The 22,100-nt window shown below is 40.2% G+C and overlaps 1 protein-coding gene across 1 annotated transcript; it reads left to right on the forward strand.

The window, feature by feature from the left end:
• The first annotated feature begins 17,389 nt into the window (after nucleotides 1-17,389).
• On the forward strand, nucleotides 17,390-20,085 carry igfbp1a (insulin-like growth factor binding protein 1a). The gene is made up of 4 exons (XM_086268813.1): nucleotides 17,390-17,939; nucleotides 18,070-18,242; nucleotides 18,553-18,681; nucleotides 18,917-20,085. Exons 1-4 carry the CDS (start codon nucleotides 17,558-17,560, stop codon nucleotides 19,025-19,027), a joined length of 795 nt encoding a protein of 264 aa, XP_086124939.1. The 5' UTR covers nucleotides 17,390-17,557; the 3' UTR covers nucleotides 19,028-20,085.
• The last annotated feature ends 2,015 nt before the right edge of the window (nucleotides 20,086-22,100 follow it).

Here is a 22,100-nt window from a genome sequence, read left to right on the forward strand (position 1 = left end):
AAAAGCAACCGCGGGTGCCTTTGGTTTCATTCTATAATACTGGACTTAATTTTCTACAAAGGTTTGAAATTTGAGAGTGTTTAAACAAGAGAGAAAAGTGTGGAAATGCTCATGCCTGTCTGAGAAAAGTGTATAAAGTGTGTAGTGAGTGGCTTTACAGCCTTAAACATCTATAATAATTGTAAAAAATAAAGTTGGCTACTTTGCGGATTTCACCTATTGCGGGTTATTTTCGGAACGCAACTCCAGCGATTAACGAGGGACCACTGTATCTCAATCTTGATGTCTTATTCGTGACTTGGGTAAGAGCAACACTTACACTCTTGCTACTACTCTTCCATCACACAACACCCTGACACTCATCTCTATCCATTCCACCCGGCCTCCACTCTGTTCTCCACCTTATGTTTTATACACTCTCTTTTTTTTTCAATGGTTGACCCCAGGTATTTAAACTCATCTACCTTAACTATCTCTACTAGCTGCATCCTCACCTTTCCAGCTGCCTTATTAACATTCACACACATGTATTCTGTTTTGTTTCTGCTGACTTGCATTCCTCTTCTCTCCAGTGCATACCTCCAACTTTTCCAGATTCTTTTCCATCTGCTCCCTATTCTCATTACAGATTGCACAATGTTCTCTGTGAACATCATAGTAGATGAAGACTCTGGCCTGACTTCATCCGTCAACCTGTCCATCACCATTGTACAAGATGGCTTGGATTCAAACCTTCCCACTCTCACCTTGGACCGATCTGTCACTCCTACCAAGCACCTCGCCACAATCTCTCTATCCTCATACGTGTCCTGCATCACTGTCACATACTTCTTTGACTTCCTTATGCAGTACCACAATGCTTGTGAACTTATATGCTTTCTCTAGATCCACAAGGACACAATGCTACTCTTTCTGATCATCTAACACTAAATCTATAGTGCTCTTTTTTTTTCTTTTTTTTTTTAGCATGATGCCACACTGCTGATCTTAGCTTGAACAAGTCATTCCCGTATCTTCATGCTATGGTTTATCAACATTATCCCATTGTAATTACTACATCTCTCTACATCTCTGGTACCAGAAAACTTTTTCTTCATTCAGACATCTGCCCAAACTCCAAGACTGTGTTAAATAATGTGCTTAAAAAGTCCACTGTCTCCCATTTACTCTCTAGTCCCTTAACCTCAGCACACCTCTTCACAGTTACCCTCACTTCCTACTAATCCTCTGTGCTTCCAGTACTGCTGTGTTATTACATCCATCCTCTCTCATTTTCATGATCAATGAGTTGATCAGTGTACTTATTCCATCTTCTCAACACATTGTCTTAATTTGTTAGCACATTTCCGTCTCTGCCCCTAAGCTGCCACACAACCTTTCCAGCTCAATGATTCTATCTATCCACTTGATATAAGTTATTTTCACCTTCCTTCGTGTACAGTTTCCTATAAGCTTTTTCCTTTGCCTTTGGCACCTCTCTCTTTGCTTTACTCCTATCCTCCCAGCTACTGTGGTCCCTTCGCTATAACGCAGTTCACCAGCAGTTCGCACCGAAATTCGCGGCCTCCCTGTTTCGAGGATTTCTTTTGTGCAATTTTGCATGGTTTTTTTGTGTTCTGCGTCCTGATTGGCGGTAGACCATTGTCAATCAATCTCGTACCGTGTCTCCTGTACAGTACAGAATGTGTTCAGCTGGTCAAATTTACATAAATCTTCGATTGCTAGCAGTGTGACTGAAGTGCTGTACTGTATGTTTGTAAGTTTTCTCCCCAACAAACACATGTTGAGGAGCCTTTGGGTACCTTTGATTTCATTCTATAATACTGGACTTGTTTTTTAACGAAGGTTTGAACTTTGAGAGGGTTTAAACAAGAGAGAAAAATGTAAAAATGCCCATGCCTGTCTGAGAAAAGTGTTTAAAGTGTGTATTACAGATGTTTTACAAACATCTGTAATAATTGTAAAAAATAAAGTTGGCTACCTCGAGGATTTTTTTTAGAATGTAACTCCCGTGATAAACGAAGGACCACTGGCCACATGGCTAGGAGTACATCCTCCACCTTGCCTAGCCTCATTTTCCACCATTTAATCCACACCTCTGCTCTCTGCCTTCACTTCACTGCTTCTTGATTACCAAAGTCATCATGCAGACTACCATCTGATGCTGCCTAGCCACATTCTCCCCTGACAGCACAGTGCAGTCTCCTATCACTTTGTTATTTTCAAAATGATCTCATTCTTTTGTGATATTTTCTCTACTGTGAAATCCTGAAGAGTTTTAAGACTCCAAGAAATCTGAACTCAAGGGTTCTAAAACTCTAGGTATCAGTGAGTGTCAAATATCATACAGTAATGTTTTTAAGCTTTAAAGGGCTTCACATTATACAGTCAGGCACAAGACAAATTGTAGAGCTCAAGCACATGAGTCATCCTTAAGGTTTGTTGTTGTTTTTTCAGGTTTTATCAAACCCATATGAAGCCCTAAATCTTCAAATACTTTCAGTGGACAAAACATTACAATGAGTTTCCAAGAAAAGCGGTTTCACAACCAAGCTTCTGCAAGGTTGTGAAACCAAATGCTTCCTAAGGAGCCCAAAACACAAACTACTTTTTTCTGATTAGCTGAGGAAAAAAAACATCCTCCCACTAGATTGTTTCTCATCACAGATTTCCTCAATGCCTGAGTGTTATCTTCTGTCTTCTACAATATGTTTTTCCTACAAGCACATCAGCCCAGATACAGGCAGGGTCAGTGAACTCCATGTTGTGTAAGAACTGCAGTGACCCCTGCTAACCTACTCGTACCACTCCTTTGTGTTTGGTCTCTTCTGAACAACCATGAAGATGGAATGTGACGAGGTGCCAGAAAACAGCTTTAAACATGCAAGAAATGTTGTAATAACCTCTACAAACAGAGCAGATCAATGTGACCTGCTGTAGATTGATGAATCCTTTGAAAAACATAGCAGCATAACAATAGTTTGACCTAGAGACTTACATCTGTAAGCACACACAGAGAACCTCCCATCACAACTGTTACAAAACACATATTTCCCCCTTACCCTAGTCAAGCAGGTAGTGTGGAGTTTATTTGTCAAGACTTTGAAATATGTGAAGTTTCTGCCTCCACCCCAAAACAATAGAGGTGATATTTTGAGGGGGATGCACAGAGGCAGATCTTTCAAAGAACCACATGTTGGTTTCTTAGGATAATCCACAGGCAAACTTGTCCTGTGGATTATCCTGCATATGGTTTCTGTAATGCAAGATGCAAGCTACTGGATTATAGGCATTTTCAATACTTTAAAGTCACAAATTAGTACTCAGCTATGCTGTTACTTTATAGTAAAAAACAAATCCTGGAATTTAAAGCAGAAATCATCTACACTATGTCTTGTGGTGAGAAAATAAGACTTGTGTTTTTTGTTATTGGGGTGAAACAATCTGTCTCTATCTGTTATGGTTACTGATGAGACTGTTGACAGCCTGTTGAACTTCCCTTTTACAAAGGTTGTTTTTATTCCTCTGGTTAAAGAGATCTAACAAGCCACTTCCAAGAAACATGAAAGCAGTGCGCTGACCGTGGCTCAGGGGGTTGGGAAGCGTATCTGTAACTGGAAGGTCGCCGGTTCGATCCCCGGGCTCTCTGTCTTGGTTGTTGTGTCCTTGGGCAAGACACTTTACCCTATTGGTGTTGGCCAGAGGGGCCGATGGCACGATATGGCAGCCTTGCTTCTGTCACTCTGCCCCAGGGCAGCTGTGGCTACAACCGTAGCTTGCCTCTGCCAGTGTGTGAATGAATAGTGGCATTGTCAAGCGCTTTGGGTGCCTTGAAAAGCGCTATATAAATCCAATCCATTATTATTATTGAAATAACTTTAAACCTCCATGAGTTTGGATCTATGTTGGAAAAATGCCATAAAGCATCCAAACTATAATATATATATTTAATATATAATATATGTTGTAAGCAAAGTTAATTTGCTTTGTTTAATTTGATATCTACCTCTCAAAGAGCAGTAGTTACCTCTTTGAGCATAAAATGTGAAGTTATTTCCAAACGCTGACATTTTTTGACACAGGCTGTGGCTGTAACTTGTGAGGCATGTCACATGTTTACATTTCCCTGTCACAATGTAAGTACAGTTAATGTGAGAGGTGGACTGTCACACACTGAGATTAAAGGATCTTGCTTGAGAATAGAGATTATGGCTAATATTGGACTGTATATGAACGATGTTGAAAACTTAAGCAAAACCTGCATTCTTTATAAAGGTCAGCAGGGGGCGACGCCTTTTGTGTTTTTCTTTTTTTTTCTCCCCTTTTCCTGACAGGTTTCTGGTCTCAGTCATTAGTTTCATCATTTAATGAACAAAAATTATATCCATTTTATAAACAGCATAGTCAAATAGGAAGATAAAGCATGAAAAGCTATTGGGCAGGCTGTTGCATGTCAAGTGATCTGAGTCATCAGAGTAGAAAAAGTAGTCTGTTTACCATGTACCTGCTGTAAAGTCCTAGCTTTCATATACTGTTTCATATTGTTTACTAATGAGTGGGTGGTGACACATTTAACGTTTGCAGTTGGATTTTTATTCTTTTATGATGTAATCACCATTGCAACCTGTGTAGCAACAAATTTTTGGCTTATTAACATATTGCCAGTAGTCGAGCAAAGCTCGAAACACTGGAAAATACAAAATCCACAAATACTGGTTTGTTTACAAAGTTTTATTTTGATCTAATTCTTCATGTATTATGTAATAGCTTCAGTGTATTTAGTATAAGGGGAAAAAAACCTTGAAACATTTTGACTCATATCCAATATGTACATTAATGTAACTGAAATACTTTTTATAAAAAAGATACAAAACTCTTTCCTTGTGCCCAGGACACCACTGCCTTAAAGGATCAATTGCATACAGTATCTAGACACATCAAAATCAACAGTAGGCTACTTAATTCAGAAGCAATATAACTGTAGTTGGTAGTGCAGCTGTATAGTTAATAAAACTGTACAATCTGTTGCTTTGACTTTGTGATGACTTCATGAGCAGAAGTTGGTTTCGGTTTGCATTACACTGTCTTGATATTGATGCAGAAATACAACACCTCAAATCAGAGAACATATTAATTACTTTTGGTTTGAATTCATTTCCTCTCTGTCTTGGTGTTGGAATAAAACAATTAACCTGGAAAATAAAACACAACATTGTCCTTTTAATGTAAATCAAATGTATCTTTCTTAAACCTCTGTATGATTGGACGAGTGTGTTATGTGAGTGTATTATTCACCCCATTTGGAGATAATAAAGTTAAAAGACAAAAGGAGTTAAGCTGAACCTTTGTCAGTATCACAAAGGGTGGTGAATGTGTTTATTCGCTGTTGCTCTTCCTAACTGTACATGAGCCTTCAGTCTCTATTTACTCAAGTGGGGATTCTTTGATGTGGATGTTTTGGACAGATCGTTCTATTGTGAATAAAGAAAGGATCTGCGGACATAGGTTGGATGGAATGTAGGGGAGGAGTGTATCTTAAGTAACCATGAGTCTGGATGGAAAACTCCATTCTGTTGCACAGGGAGATAATAACAGCTAATCCTACCAACACAACTCCCCTGACCCATTCATGAGACTGTTTCCAGTTAACTTTGCCAAGTGCAATCCTCTGGCTTGGGCTTCCTCCTACTTCTCATTAGAGCCGCAGCGAAGAGGGAAGCATTGCAGCTAAACACACAGAGTCACTCAGAAAGAGAGAGAGAGGAGGAAACTAAACACAATGGATGCTGGCGCATGGGAGACTGGATTTCCTGGGTTTCCCACACAAAAGTGTACGATCACAAGCTCACAAACATATACACTCATTTGGAAACACACTGTCCGACACACACACGTGAGCTATCATGTAGCATGCCAAGATGCTCGGGTCTAACGGATAAATCCGTTCCCCTATTCACAACCTTAAAGTGGTGAGAGCAGCCCCCGATGCCAAACCCCAATCTATGATCTGCACTGGCTGTTTAATAAGACATAAATGATCCGATTAAGGAAATCTTGTGAGAAGGGGAGGAGAAGAAAAAGAACAACTTTGCTGGGGATTAGCGTCGTTGTGCCCACTCACATCATATTCCTGACTGCTGATTCTGACCCCTGGTACTACTGTTCTGTGAACAACTAGAGAAAGGGAACACAGAGCACAGAGTTACAGAACAAAACTAACTAAAAATAAGGGCGAGAGACAACAAAAATGTAATAACATGCTGCCGTGGTATATAAATACATGGGGAGTGAAAACAGGTGTGTGGAGAAGAAGTATTCAGTGCCCTGCGTAAAGTCCTGCAGCCTATTGCAACATAACTAAGGGACGCTTCAGGATCACCTGATCCAGCTTTAACTATAAGCTTCATCAAAAAATAAATTATACGTTTTAAGCCTCCTACTTTTAGAAACTCTAGGAACTACAAGTAAGCCAGCTGTCTGACAGCAAAATGCTCTATTAGGATAATATGGTACTATAAGCTATGACGGGACCTGATTATTCAAAGCGTGTGTGTGAGAAGAAGGATTGCAGGGATTGGGAGCCAATGCGGAATAGGAGAAATATAATCTAGGTTTCTAATTTTTGAAATATTGTACAGATGTATTTAAGTATTGTTTTTGTATTTATGTATTTAAGACCAAGTAACAACTAATTAACTATTTTAATTGTTAATTAATTGTTTTGATCATTTGGCTTCATAGACAGATATAACTGGGTATCATCAGACATATTACTCCTTCTGTAACCAGGTTTCTGTAAGGCAAATAAACCAGTCTATTAATCAAATATTAAATCATTTACTAATGTGAAGTCGGAAGACAGTCCTCTAATGTTGAATAGTCCACATTTATGGTGATTGATTTTGGCTGGTGGATAAACAAACTGGAAGTCTAATTTTAAAAACCCAAGCAGGATCCAAAAACTGTCCTGGTTGAAAATCTTGTATTTGACACCGTCTCAGCCCAGCCCACTCCCACATGGACTTTGTTTCTCTATGTAATGCCTCGCTTGACATCCTCAGGCCCTTTATAAAGCTTTCTGGAAACTTTTCTTCAAAAAGGAAATACACCCAACTTCTTTCAAAGATGCGTAGAAAAAGTTCTGAAGAATGTGGGATGTGGGAAAATATTTAAAACAGATGGAGTCTTCGTCACAATATATATCAACACTGGAGAAACAGTTTTGCAGGTCCTACATTCAAAGTCTGGGCTTCCAAAGGACTTTTTAAAATTCAAGATCTCTATCATCTAAACTGATGATTTTGAAGAATTGAAGCATAATGCTGCTTTAACGGGAAGCTTCTTTTTCACTCAAATAGCTACACCTAAGAAGTTTTGTAAAAGCAGGTGGACTCAACTCAGTAGACCCTCGACAAGCACCTGATGAAACACAGATCATGCAGGAATTTTTGTGAAAGTGCGTGAAATGTTCCATTCTGTCCATCAGAAAGTTAACATTACAACCTGAGAGCATGAAACAAAGACTTAGTCACTTAATCACTTTGTGCTGGAGCTCAGACTTTGATTATACACCTCTAGTTAATGTTAGCATATGTAAGTCCTGCGAAATTAAATGTCAGAAAGATTAAAACATTTTGAGCAAGAGGTCAAATTGACACATGGGGAGATTATTTCAAAACAAATCCCAGTAGACCCAAAGCTATTTTTACAGGTTTTGTATCCAAAAGGACACAATTATAATAAAAATGAACAGACACTAACGGACGTCAGACTTTGAAATGCCAAAAACACAATGGTATTGTATTAGAGGGAAGAAAATCCAAACTTTACACACATCAAATGATGCAAAACCTTCCTCTAGAAACACACTGTAAAGAATTTGGATCTGGCAGAGGGTAAATCAGGACAGCTGTTTGTTTTGGACCTCACCAAAACTTGTTGTAAGTTGGATGTCAGTTTGGTGTTGGTGTTTTTAGAATCTCTGCTGTTTTCTTTTTGTTTCTTTTTTATTTAGATAAAAATAATACTATAAAAAAGTAAATGAAACAAATGTGGCCATTAGATATAGATATATTAGATATAGGCTACATTAAAAAAAAGTAAGATAAAGACACGAACAGCTTTGCAAATTGCGTAAACATTATAGACAATATGTGTTTATAAGTGTGTTCCCCTTGCCTCATACATGGTGAGAAGTATGAATGATTTCCTAAACAGATTTTTCTGTGGCATGGATTGCTTTGGATGGGCTCCCCATATTGTGGAGACGTTTCTTGAGGGATCGTCTGCATCTCAATCAAACATTTCCAGGTTTTCACTACTTTGATTGATCCTGCTGACATCTCTGCAGTTTCAGACCTAAGAAAGATGGACTGTATATGGCACTTTTCTATTTGAACACTCAAGGTACTTTCTTCTGAAAACTTCATTCGCGCACACATTTAACATAACATTAACACCCTCACATGGATGCATTGGAAGCAACTCAGAGTTCAGCATCTTGTCCAAGAACTAGAGGAGACGAGGATCGAACCTCCAACATTCTGATTGGGAGACAACCCGCCCTCCTGAGCAGCAACTGAAGACTGAGCTGAAATTTCTGAGCATAAACTTGAGTCTGTTTATTACCTTACTGTACACTCCTGCACGTATGTCTTACCAGAGATCATAGATGCACTGTTAGCCATCTCTCCCACAGTCTGTGATTCTCTCTCTCTGTCCAGTCTCCTTGTTCCTTTCTGCAGGTATCTCAGGCTGCAGAGCTGCGTGTTCCTGCTCTGTGGTTAATGGCCTCACTATCCAGCCACGCTTCGATTGTTTGTTGCATTGAATGTTATTTGTTACCTCTACACTCTTTTGTTCTCTCACTGCTTTCTCCTCATCCTGTACCTGGTATTTCCAGAGGATTCTTCCTGATAAAAGGGAGTTTTAGTGCTGGCACAAAGAGGATTACTGGATAGTTGGAGGTTCCATTTGTAATTCTATAGAGCCTTTAAAATATAAAGTTCACTGTGATTACTATTATTGTGCATGAAGACAATAATAAGTACATAGAGGCAATTCAAGCAGTTTTTCAGGAGAAGTAGATAGAGAGTAGCATTATTCAATTCAATTCAATTTTATTTATATAGCGCCAAATCACAACAACAGTCGCCTTAAGGTGCTTTATGTTGCACAGTAGATCATACAATATTAGATTCAGAGAAAACCCAACAATCATTAACCACCATCCACAGCCATGTAAGAATCTGGTGATTGTTTTGCACCATAAGCTGTAAGTAATAATGTATAGTATGACTGTATAGACACAGATTTGCCCACATTGTTGTATCTTTATGCCTGTCATGAAAGGTTGTTCGTTTTTTATTATTGCTATCAAAACACTTCCTTTTTGTTCTTATGTAAAATGAAAAGATAAGACATAATTGAGGCTGATCAAACGATAAGACACTGAATGCATATTTTTTATAATATGTGATAACCGTGAAGTAAATAGTCTTCCAGTCACAGATACGGTAACTTATGGGTGTTAGATTGACCAGCTTCAACCAAACAAAATTCCTACTTGCAGAAGTGCTTGGTGGATTTTAGGAGGCTAACAGATGATGTCATCAAGACTGAATGGCTAATTATTAGTTGAGACCCACTGAAGGGAATTTCCATCTCATTCTCTAGTGTGGTTTTTGTCCCGTCTCCCTCCTCTCACACCGCACTGAGCCAGATGGGTAAACTTCCCTGAGCCTGGTTCTGCTGAAGGTTTCTTCCCGTTAAAAGGGAGTTTTTCTTTCCACTGTCACCGACTGTTTGCTCATAGCCAACCAGCTAATTTTTGGGGTTTTTGCTGTATTATTGTACAGTCTTTACCCTATGTTATAAAGCGCTTTGAGGGGACTGTTGATGTGATTTGGCGCTATGTAAATAAAAGTGAATAATTAAATTGAAATGAAATTCTCATCCCCAAGACATCAATCAAGATGTCAGTGTTATGACGGTAACAAGTGTGGATAATTATGTCACAAGATCTCTTTGTCATTTGTGCCATGGGTCACTGTGTCTGACTGAAACTCTTTAAATAACCTATTCCTCTGCAGACAAACTGTTAGCTGTTTGACAACTACTCATTCAAAAAGAATTTTTCATATGAAAAGAAAGTTGGAGATTGGTCTGCAACGATTGTTCTTATTTTCCTCAATCATTGATAAATAATAAGATGTTCTAGCTTTACGGAGGGCTTTCTTATAAAGCAACAAACTATTTCTCCAGGCTAAATGATGATCTTCTAAATTTGTGACACGCGATTTCCCCTCCGGCTTACGACTTGTCTGTTTTAGGCTACGTGTTTGAGAATTATACCAGGAAGTACTTCTGATTTGAGGCTCTATTTTTCACAGAAGCTACAGTATCCAGTGTCATACGTAGTGAGGCAGTAAAATTATTAACAAGATAATTGACTTCTGTTGGAGTAGTGTTCAGGTAGCTGCTCTGCTCTGTGTTGGTACAGGGCATTGAAGACGATAACAGTGTTTGGATTATATTCTTAAACTTAGTTACAGCGCTTTCAGAAAGACATCAGATTTAAATGTTGTCATGTTGTCAATGTTCTGAAATGATCAGAACAGAGACGGTTTTCAGGAAACACTGTTCATATGTTAAAACAAGATCTAGAGTGTGATTAAAGTGGTGGGTGGGCTCTTTTACACCCTTTCTTTACTCTAATAGGGACCACAAATTACAAAATGAACAGCATCTAGGATATAAGAGTTTGCTTAGGTCACAGATCAAAGCAGTCAAGGGCCATTTTCATATAGACTTCTATACAATCTGACTTATTTTGAATTCAGACAATCTGTCTCCTGCTGGCCATTGGAAAGAATACAGCTACTTCCACGTTCTTTTCATTTTTCATAGCTGAAAGTTACGTTCCTCTGTTATATGCAGTCTGTGTTTTCAGAATTCGTTTATATAACTTTATTTGTATAGAAGCTTTTGTCTCAACAAAAGCTTAGATTTGAGATTAGGGTGATTCCAGGTCCTGCACAGCTGACTGACAATTAATACAATGTTGAAAAGAGCTGAACAGAGTAAATAAAAGACAAGTATAAATCTCATAATTTTGTAAAAAAGAGAAAAAAACAACATGTTATTCAATCAATATTTACTGTGAACAGCCTTTGACTATAAGGCAGCATGCATTTTCCTCTTGCACGGTGTTTCTTGTTGGGTCCTTTGGGATGACTTTGTTGAATTTGTTATCGTATTCTCATGTAATCCTGGACTGACTCATGGAGAGAGTACTGTGGGGGCCAGACCATCTGTTGCAGTACTCCTGTGTCATCATGCCACAGATGTTGCCTGATTAATAACAAACACGTACTGATGGTGTTAATGTGTGACAGATGAGAATCTAAACACATTAAGTGGATGTAAAACTTTTGCACAGTGCTGTATGTAAACCTCAGAGAACTTTCAGCGTCAGCGCTCGTGCAGGTGTGCGTTCCTTGAGTGGGTGTGATTGCAAACAGCCCTGTTTTTCTCATCCCTTCTGTCGTGGAATCCTCCCCCCTCCACCCGCCTCTCCCGACGCCCTCAAGAGGGCAAGGTTTAAATCACCTTAAGTGAATCTGGGGGACCAGCATGCGTGTTTGTGTATGTGTCAGTGTGTGCTTGCGTATATATGTGGGCGTGAGTAGCTCCTGACAGAACCAGACTGTTTTTCCCGTTGCTCTTTGTCAAAGGTAAACATTCCAGTCTTGGGACGTTCAATGCCATGTGCCGTTTGATCTCCTCATCATGTGACACCTGAAAGAGATAGAAAGCCCTTCTTATCGTGGATCTCCCAAACACAAACCCTGCAGAAAGCACACGGGGAGGGGGGCTTTGTGTTCAGGGTCTCCGGCTTGTTAGGGATCTGGCTGCGTTCGTGTGTTTTTGAAAAAGTAGGGCCGACTCTGACCTGAGATAACTCTGCTCTGTTTGACCAGTCCGCCTCTCTGATCTGACAGCAGAAGAAAACCCCACACAGCCTGGCAGCTACCACATGTAGCTTTTCTATGAGAATACTTCACATGTTTTAATGCCTCATGTCTCTCCCACTTTATATCAACCTTTAATTACACAGATGTGTGCTTTAAAGCTATGTAAGGCAATATCACACAGTATCACAAGGACCAGCTTTAAACAGGGGCATTTGGGGGCTTGTAAAAAAATATTTTGAACTGTTTAGGATTAAGGAACATTCTTTATTATTTTTTTAAAAAAGCAAAGAACATTTGGGTCACATGAAAATAAAAAGTGCAGCCAGCTCCCAGCGACCCTGGAGACCAGATTCCCTCACAAGGACATAGACTGCAAGCATCATCCTGAAATCACAGTTCAGCTGAGGACAGATGCTGCACATACCCCAGGAAACATGACTTTCATAACTTTGATGACAGCGTATTGTTTGAACAGGTAAACTGGCAGCAGGGGAGATAAGTGGCAGTTAACACTGAAGTTAAAAAAATGTTCAGCACAACTTTATGTCTGCTCATTTGGTGACTTTGTTAAAAAAACAAACAGAACAGGAAGCACTTCACTCCCTGGGAAGTATTTACTTTTAAGTGAATAGTATTGTATTTTGTATCTATTCATGCTGTTTTCTTTGTTCTCTTTAAACATACTTTAAGAAATTTGTAGTGGAGTAAAACTCAGATAAGGGAAGCATGACAGATGTTTACTGTTATTACACAGTGACGCACTGGTGATGCAGGAGTAGGTCATGGATAACTGATTTGTAAATAAGTGGACATGAATAACTTGAACTGCAGAATTTTAGGCTCTGTTTTGCAGATAAAAGACATTTTATGAAAGGTTGGGCTAATTTGACCTTGAAGCAGAAGTCAGAGGTCCAAACTAACATTATGTTTATCCCTATATTATTCCTAGATATCATTCCTTATACATCTATATGGTGTCAATTTAAACAATGGCAGGAAGAAACATGGTTTTAAATAGCTCTATATTGCATTATTATAACTTTGACCTTCAGGTTAATTTATTGACCTTGAAGGAGAGGTCAGAGGTCAGATGTGACATGACATTTTAAATCATTATACGATGCTTTGTATATATTTTTACAACACACACCACCTTATATTTTCAAAGTTAGAAGTTTGTCCAGTTTTCACCTATAAATCATTACAGTAAGCTGACTTCGGAGACCTTGGTGGAAGTAAGTCACATGTTCATGGATCATAACATGACCGAACTCTACACCCATACAAAGTTTTATCAGAATTCGTTCAAAACTATGTTTGCAGACAGAATGGCACGCATGCACACAAAAACTACCAAAAGCATAACCTCCTTGGTTGCAGTAATAACATTAATAAGTGGAAATGTACTGCTAATAGCACTGGCACTGCATCTGTAAAATAATGTCCAATATTATGAGTACTACTCTGCAGCATTATGAATAAAATGATATCGAACTGTTTGAAAACTTGGTTAAAATCCTTTGATATGAAATTATACACTCTTGTAAACTATATACTCCTGTAAAGTTTAAAAAGCTTTATAGGAGTTTTTGTTTTTTAAACTATACACCAGGACTGTTTTGTTATGCTGACATTACATTAGATTAATGGGATACTGTATTATGTGCACAGTGACTATGGATTATGGTTCAAAGCCCCAGAGACAGCTGAACTTTTGTCAGGAACATTAAAGGACCTTAGATGTGAGCTGCTTTCCTGTGTAGTAGCTCGTTAGGATTGAACTAATTGTCTGACAGTTTCAACCCTTTATGCACTAGCCAATTTTTTTTAAGATTAAAAAGGTGTTCCTCATATTCAGTTAGTAATAGCTTCACAACTATGAGACCAAAATAAACAAACATGGACTGTAAGATAATTTGGGCTGAATTGTGATGTTTCTGTTTCCCAGTCAGCTTATCAAACCAGCATTTATCTCCTGCCTACTCAAAACTGTGAATTAAATGCAATCAAGTGCAACTCTCAAAGTGATATATGAGATAAATAAAATACAAGTAAACATAAAATAAAATGCTGTACAGCCCTTGCAAAAGAAAAAAAATATGTTTTGCCAACTCTAAGTCGAGAAAGGATGCTGTCAAAGGACTTCCTGTCCTGTGAGAGTGAGAAAAAATAAACACCATTAGGACATCCTGTAGGACATAGTGTATAAGCTGCACATGTGCACGTGTTTTATTGGTGAATGGCCTGAATGCTGCCTCTGTCCTTTTAACCCTCGTAAAAGGAGCTGCTGTGGCTCAGGGGGTCACCCAGACTTCAGAAGCCATCAGAAGGCCAGTGGTTTGATCCCTCGGCTCCTCAAGTCTTTATGTTTATGTCGAACAAGGAAAAACTAATATGGTCATAGTGCTAACAACAAGTGACTAAAGTGCATACAATAAAGTGCTGCGTGGGAGTAGAGTAAAGGCATTTGAGTACTTAATAAAGTTTTTAAATATCGTACATAAATACCACTATGTTTAAACCTCACTGGTCTGTTACCAGATGGACTATTGACGTCACCTTTTGGTTTGTCCTGTTTTCAAGCCCTCGAGTTTATAATTTTGGTCATTGTCATCTCATGTTGAAACTGAGGACATCGGACACTCACATCCATACCAACTTGAACATCACACATGGAAACACACACTAAAGTTCTGCTTCACCCTAAACCAGGTCCAAGGACCAGGACTGGCCCGGCAAAGACTCTAATGAGGCCCACTGGATGGTTTTTGGAAACGCTTTAGAGGACATAAATTTTGGATTTCTAACTGTATTTAACATGGCTTTCAGCTTTTACTACTGATAAAGACTTGCCCCATGGCCATTCATATAACAACAAAGTAACTGAGTAACAGACAAACAATTACAAACAATTACACGACAAAAAGATTGCTGTTTTTTAGTATCTCCTATAGAAATATCCTTTTTATTTTCCAAGGTAAAAAAGTTTGGTTAAACTTCTTTACAAGAACAGAAATGGGTGTTTTACCCACTTGAGCTCAAAGTGGGCTGTACGTGGCCCAGAATTAGTTCGTTTTCGTAATGGAACCATAATTCACATATTGAATATGTTTGATTGATTGATTGATTGAATCTTTATTTTGAACATGTTGAAAAAGTACAACAAAATAGAATTAAAAGAGACAAATGAACAAAGCAAAACAAAAGGAAAACGAGCAACCACAACTCCAAATAAAGTTCATGTTCAAAAAGGAGGAGAAAGAAGCATAAGCTTATTTAATCCCACCCCTTTTCCACTATATAGTATCAATAGACTACAAAAATACCTCCTTGCAATTACATTATATGGCATGTGTAATTTTTTTTATTTTTTTTATTTTTTATATATACATATATGTTTCTGTCTATCCATACATACGTATATACACATACGCACATATACACATTTTCACCTCAAGGATACACAACCTACAAATATATATATATATACCCATACCAACATACCCGTGCACCCACACACACATGAAAATGTTAGACAAGAACACCCTATCAAATCTCTACCCTTCCCTGTACCCTGTAAAAACCATATCCTTAAACCGCTTTTTAAACTGCGCCATGCTTGGACATTGCTTCATATCATGTTTTGTTCAAGAAGACCTGAAAGTATCTTCTGAGACCATGAATTCAAGATCAAAAATTTTCCCTTTCAGTTTTTTTTTGGGTCAGAATCAGTAATGTAGTCGAGATGTGTTTTCAAAATATGCCAAAACATATAATAAATCTGGGGCTTTATGTGTTCACTTATAAAAAGAGGTTAAAAACACATTTAAACAAGTGGCCTCCCCAAACGAGAAGTAAAGAAACTCTCTACTCATGTGGACTCAGCAGGGATGATATCAAATCAGAGAAGTTGAGAATGAGTATTTATTGGAAAATTATATAAAAGCACATTGTTTACTGTAGCATATGAATGCAGTATTGAACTGACACCTTGCTACTGATTTTTATGTTTTCTTTACAAAAATGTGCGCAAAAAAGTGAATTGGATGTTCAAAATTTCCAGAGGAGGACAACCAGCTCAAATAAACCCCAGGATCCACATATTACATTCAAACAGGACTTCAGCTTGTTAGCTACGAGTCCCCCAAATCTTTATTTCACCCCAGGGCTTGGAGGAACAGAAATCTGGGCAATGAGTTTGAGTGGCTGTTAAACCAATTGGCAGATGATGCAATCTCACAAAGCAGTTACATAGAGATAATGACACCATGCAGGGCATTGCATCAGAAAGTCAGATATTAGGTGATAATTTATCATAGCGTGTAAAGAGGGTTTTTAAATAGGGGGCAGTGTGCACTGGGAAAGGAAAATCTGTTTTTCCTTTAGTGTGTGTGTGTGTGTGTGTGTGTGTGTGTGTGTGTGTGCTGGGGGAGGAGGGGGGGGGGGTCTTTTGGAGGGAACATTCTCACATGCAGTGACAGGACTGAAAATACCTTGCAGCAAGCCGTGAAAATGTGCATGTCGTCCACTGTGGGACCATCAAAGTCCCCAGAGAGCGGCTGGGAGGCCTGGGACGTGTCTGCGGCCACGTCAGGCTAGCCCCCATTCAAAAGCATTGGTCTATTATTATCCCCGGAAACAGATAATTACGACGGGACATTTCCTGGATGAAACTCAAAGGCGTCTCCAGTGCGCGCACGAGGGGTAGACGGGGATCGCATACAGAGAGTCCCGAGCCCTCCAAACGGCGACCCCGTTTCACGGAGCAATTTCTGAAACTGGAGTTTTATTATCTCCTCGCAACGCTCCGATGCTTTCTCATGTCAAAATTAGAGCCACCGGTTCGCTCTCGGAAGGCCCACGCTCCAGGCGCTCAGCGTGGGCGTGCGTAATTTGCGCCCATTGTTGTTATTTTTGCTTCTTCTCCAAAGTTGTGTAAGAAGTTTGTTGAGGACAATTAATAAAAGCCTATTATGAATGGACCAATTCATGAATATTCAGTGTTGTTCCAGAGGAGGTCATCTGCAGCAAAGCCCCCCACTCCAAAAAACAAGGAACTATTTCTCCCCTCAGTCAGTTCATGCGTGTCCTCTTCACAACTTATAGAAAAACAAAAAGAAACAAGAGAAAAACGGCGCTGATAACTCATTGCCCGCGCCTTGTTACTTTAATGTGATACTCTGGAGTTCAGTGTGGCACCCGGGTGAGGAAAGGGGGTCCTTGATTGCAACAGCAAACACTGGTGTCGTCACTCATCGGCGGTACACGCAAAAAGCACTGCCTGTTCCAAACTAAATATTGACGCGAATGTTGTATTCAAATGAGCTGCCTGACCGGACGTGGACGGACCAATGAGAGCCCATCGTATCATTACACCTTCTTTTCAGAAATCATTCATAACGCCGACGCGTCAAAGACTCGCAGAGGAGCCGGCTATAAATACGGCTGCGCGCAACGCACAGTTAGACATTTTCCCAAAATCAAACGAAAGACACAACTGAGGAGCAGGAGGCGACCCGGCTCGTACCTCTGATCATCATCTCTGCCTTGCGCTACATTTCATATTTAGTATCCAGATAACAATGCTGGCCGTGGCTGGATTATGCGTAGGACACGTCGTGACGGCGGCTCTGTGCTCCGTGCTGCTCACAGGGACGCTGGGGTCCCCGGTGGTGGGGCCAGAGCCGATTCGCTGCGCCCCGTGTACTCCGGAGAAGCTGAGCCAGTGTCCAGCGGTGGCGCCCGGATGCGCCGAGGTGTTGCGGGAGCCCGGCTGTGGATGCTGCCTCGCCTGCGCTCTGAAAGCAGGGGAGCTGTGCGGGATCTACACGGCGCCGTGCGGCTCCGGGCTGAGGTGCGTGCCGAGACCCGGCGACCCCCGGCCTCTGCACTCCCTCACCCGCGGACAAGCCGTGTGCACGGAGAGCCCTGTGCCTGAGCCCACCCCCGAGCCCCAGACACAAGGTAAGGCCTATCACCTCCACATTCTCCATCAGTGTTTCAGATCATCTCAGCAAACCCTCAACATTGGGATCTTTTACAGTCGCACTCATTCATTCATTCATTCATTCATTCATTCGTGTTTTCTCTCCAGATCAGGAAGAGCCAGAGCCGTTGGAGATGGACAACGCAGCCATCATCTCGGACCCCGGCTACAGCCACTATCTCCCCGGTCACGGCAGGCCGTACGACCCGCGGGCTGCCGCCGACGCTCAGGAGAGCATGAAAGCCAAACTCATCGCCATCCGCAAGAAGCTGATAGAGCAGGTACTGACACTGGGTCCGCATTACTGTGCTGAAAATCCTCACTGCGATGTGTTGCTAAAAGTTTCTTTGGGAGGTTTGAGAGACGGCTGGTGCGCCACAAGGGCGCGCTCGTGTGCTGTTTGAAATAATGGAAAATGTGTGCGTGTGTGTGTGTCTGCAGACTTATTGAATTTATTGAAGACTTATTATTACAAGTTTGATATGTAGTTTTATGTCAGCCCACGTGCTTGCTGATAATGAGACGCGGCTGATTATACTTTGTTTGTATCAACTGAGATTAACCCATCTCCATCCTGTGTGTGCTGTGCAGGGGCCCTGTCACCTAGAGCTGCAGACGGCTTTGGAAAAGATTGCCAAATCCCAGCAGAAGTTAGGGGACAAGTTAACCAGATTCTACCTCCCCAACTGTGACAAAAACGGGCTTTACAAACCCAAGCAGGTTGGTACCTTCAGTAAAAGGACTGTGTGTGTGTGTGTGTGTGTGTGTGTGTGTGTGTGTGTGAGAGAGAGAGAGAGAGAGAGAGAGAGAGAGAGAGAGAGAGCGAGCTCCCAATACCCTGCTGTAATATAATTGTGGGTGAATGAGAGATTTTGTTGTATGTGTGTGTGTGTGTGTGTGTGTACCCAACAAAGGCACTGAATAAGAGGGTTTCTTCTTCCCTTTCTCTGCACAGTGTGAATCCTCGCTGGACGGACAGAGGGGTCGATGCTGGTGTGTGAATTCCTGGAATGGCAAGAGGATTTTAGGTTCGACAGAACTGCCTGCAGGTGCCGAATGCCCTTAAAGAGATCAACCACTGAAGCGGATCGCATGAGAAGAAGAAGAAAAAGAAGACGCAAGCCACTGATGTTTCCTTTATTTTAATATCTGTTTATTTATTGCTCTTGTCCATGGTGGTGTTTAATTCAGGTACACTGTCATTGCGGGACTGTGGGTCCCAACCACCCCGATCCCCTACCCCCCACCTCCTCCTTCTTCAAACACCCATCCCAAAGAGAGAAAATATATTTTTGTTTTTTCTGAAAAGTAGATTTTAATATTAATGTATTTACTCTTCAGCCTTATTTATTTCAATTGTATTGCATTTTATTTGTAATTATTTCATAAGTATTTATATCATCTTGCGTTGCCTTATTGTTATTGTTATATTATAATTATTATTTTTATCTACATGTATAAAGTGTATATATGTATCTTGGCCCTAAGTAGCTCCATTGCTGAGTTGAGCTCGCTCTACCCTTAAGGAGTTGTTTGGAGGTTTGCTTGATGAACCAAGCAAGAACAAAAGCACTGAGTGACCAAATGTCATTTAGAAGTATTTCTGAATGCTGTATCTTTTTAATGTTCCAGTTTGTCCTCGTTTTTGTCTTTGTGTTGTTGCTGTCTTTTTATTATTTTTTGTCAGTGAATGCAAAATTCTCAGTCGGGAACTCCTTAAATACTCAGAAAACGTTCCCCATGATCCCGTGGGGATGCAGATAACATCACAGGCGGCGGCTGCTCACATTCGCCGCCTCTCAGACGGGTATTTCAACATTTACCTACCTCCGATATTTACGTGTCTGTTGTCACCTGTGTAGATGTCATAAAAAAAGATTTGCTACTTTATACATGTTGCCATTCCTCTCTGACCAACAAGAAAAAAAGAGAGAAAAAAAGAGCCCTGCTGTGTGCGCTGGCTCGACTCTAGCCACATGCTGCTGTTGGAGAGAGAATTATTGTTTATGTGAGTCTATTCCAAAGTGACTAACTGCTCACTCGTGTGTATGTACACTTTTGTAATTGAGATATAAGAGAAAGAGAGAAAAAATGGTGATATATTTAATAAAAACATTAACCTCAGCTATGTGCTCCTGACATTTCTTTCCCCACAAGCAGGCTTGTTTTGTGCACTGTAAGGTGGAGAAAACATGAGAATAATAATAACAGCTTCATCAGGACATGATTGGCAGAGGCTGTGTCGATGCTCTCCCGGACCACTTTTGCTATATTCAGTGTGTGTTTGTGAGCAGTGTTATCACAGTGATCTAAAGTGGAGGTCCTTTTTCTAACTTTAGCCGGTTCTCTGGGACAAGCAGCTCTGCGCTGCCTTTTGACCTGTTCTCTGTTTGCCTTGGTCGGGCACAGGAATTTGCTTCAACCTCTCATGCCCACTGCCAGCCTGCCTGGCACCACCACATTTATTTTTGTTCTTTACAAATTGAACCTTTGCTTTATCCTTATTGACACATTCCAAGACTGAAGGGAGCCCAACTGCATTCAAAAAACAGGAGCACAAAAAAAAATAGTGTTCCTGAAATTAAGATGAAGACAAGTCAGAGAAGTGGGGAAAAAGACACAACTGAGGCAGCAGCTTAAAATGTGTTGCATTTTTATTTAAAAAAAAAAAAAAGACATTAAATATTCAAAATCATCTCCTTTCTCAGAGAAAAATAATAGCTGTGTGATTTCTAGTTAGCTATGATAAAAAAAAAATCATTGCATGATAAACTTGAATACATTTACCCGTGAACAGAGAAGAGTCTTACCAGCAAGAAGAAAACAAAAGCAAGAAAGGAAAAGATAAAAGGTGACATTACACAAGTGTGACCCTGGCTCTGCTAACAGACTGGGGCAGGATGGCTGGGTGTGCATGGAGAGAACTGACTTACTGAGAGGTGAGAGGTTCACTGGCCTTAAGAAGCAGTGAACTACGATGAGGATGTATCTGAATGTCTGACTGATGTAGATGTGCACAGAGCTATCCAAAGAGCAACAGAAGGAAAAGGTTGATTTAAAAAAAGAAGAAAACATTCATTAGTGATTATATTCCCCAAAGTACACTGAATCATAGACTTTTGCTGTGCAATTGGTGAGTCACTGGTGTTCATAAGAAGTTTGGATCAGCTTATAGTTCTTTCTTATATAAATAAGGTTTTTTTATTTTTACGTACTGTACATGATGTCTAGTCAGACACAAAGCTGGCCAGGAAATACTAATACTAATACTAATACTAATACTACTAATAATAATAATAATAATAATAATAATATATAAAAAGACACACAAATATTAGGGAGGGAATAGCTTAAACATATTTTTATGTGTGTCCTCCCCCTTAACATCAAGTCTTTGAATAGATTGGATATAGCACCAACAGGCTGGTTCTAAGATGTTGCTGTCTGTTAGAGGAAGTTTACAGCCGATGTTTTTTATGCTACCAAGCTACTGGGCAAGCATTCTTTGTCGGCGCTCTCTCCACTTTTCAAGTCTTTACACAGGACGCAGGAGAGCATCAGGGCAGGAAGCTCCTCGAGGAGGACCACACCTCCTCCCTCGGACCCCCTACCACTTGTGTGAATGCATATTTGGTGCCGTGTTCACCTTGTGGAGATTTGTTGGCGTACGATCATACAAGCAAGTTTTTTCAAAGAAACAACAACAACAACAACAACAACCAAAAGAAAAGAGAAAAGAAATAGTTGCATTGAATGGAAAACTTCTAAAGGGGCTGATCTCTAAGTTTGCTGTCAGAAGTCCTGGTGTAGTTTTGTTTCTTTCTTTCTTACATTTTTTTCCTCCTCCTCCATAGGTTAGTATTGTTTTTTGTTGTTGTTGTTTTTCAAACTGTATCACACTCTTTCATCTGACATTACCTAGGAAAGGAATGCAGATGCTGATAGGTCCAATTGTCTTTAACTGCATGCATTGACAAGTAGCAGTGCAGCTAAAGTGCTTTAAGTGCTTGTGCTTGAAGCATGAGGGGCAGCTGGCACCTGTGGCAATGCAAGCCAGTCATACCGGGCTCACCCCGATTAAAAAAAAAAAAAACCTACACCAGGTTGCATCACTGACAAGAGAGGAGTACTGGAGGTGG

The sequence above is a fragment of the Aulonocara sp. 'chitande type north' Nkhata Bay genome, linkage group LG17 (genome assembly GCF_057382095.1).
Source record: "Aulonocara sp. 'chitande type north' Nkhata Bay isolate Kocher_YH1m ecotype deep benthic linkage group LG17, A_spYH_male_GT1.1, whole genome shotgun sequence".
NCBI lineage: Eukaryota > Metazoa > Chordata > Actinopteri > Cichliformes > Cichlidae > Aulonocara > Aulonocara sp. 'chitande type north' Nkhata Bay.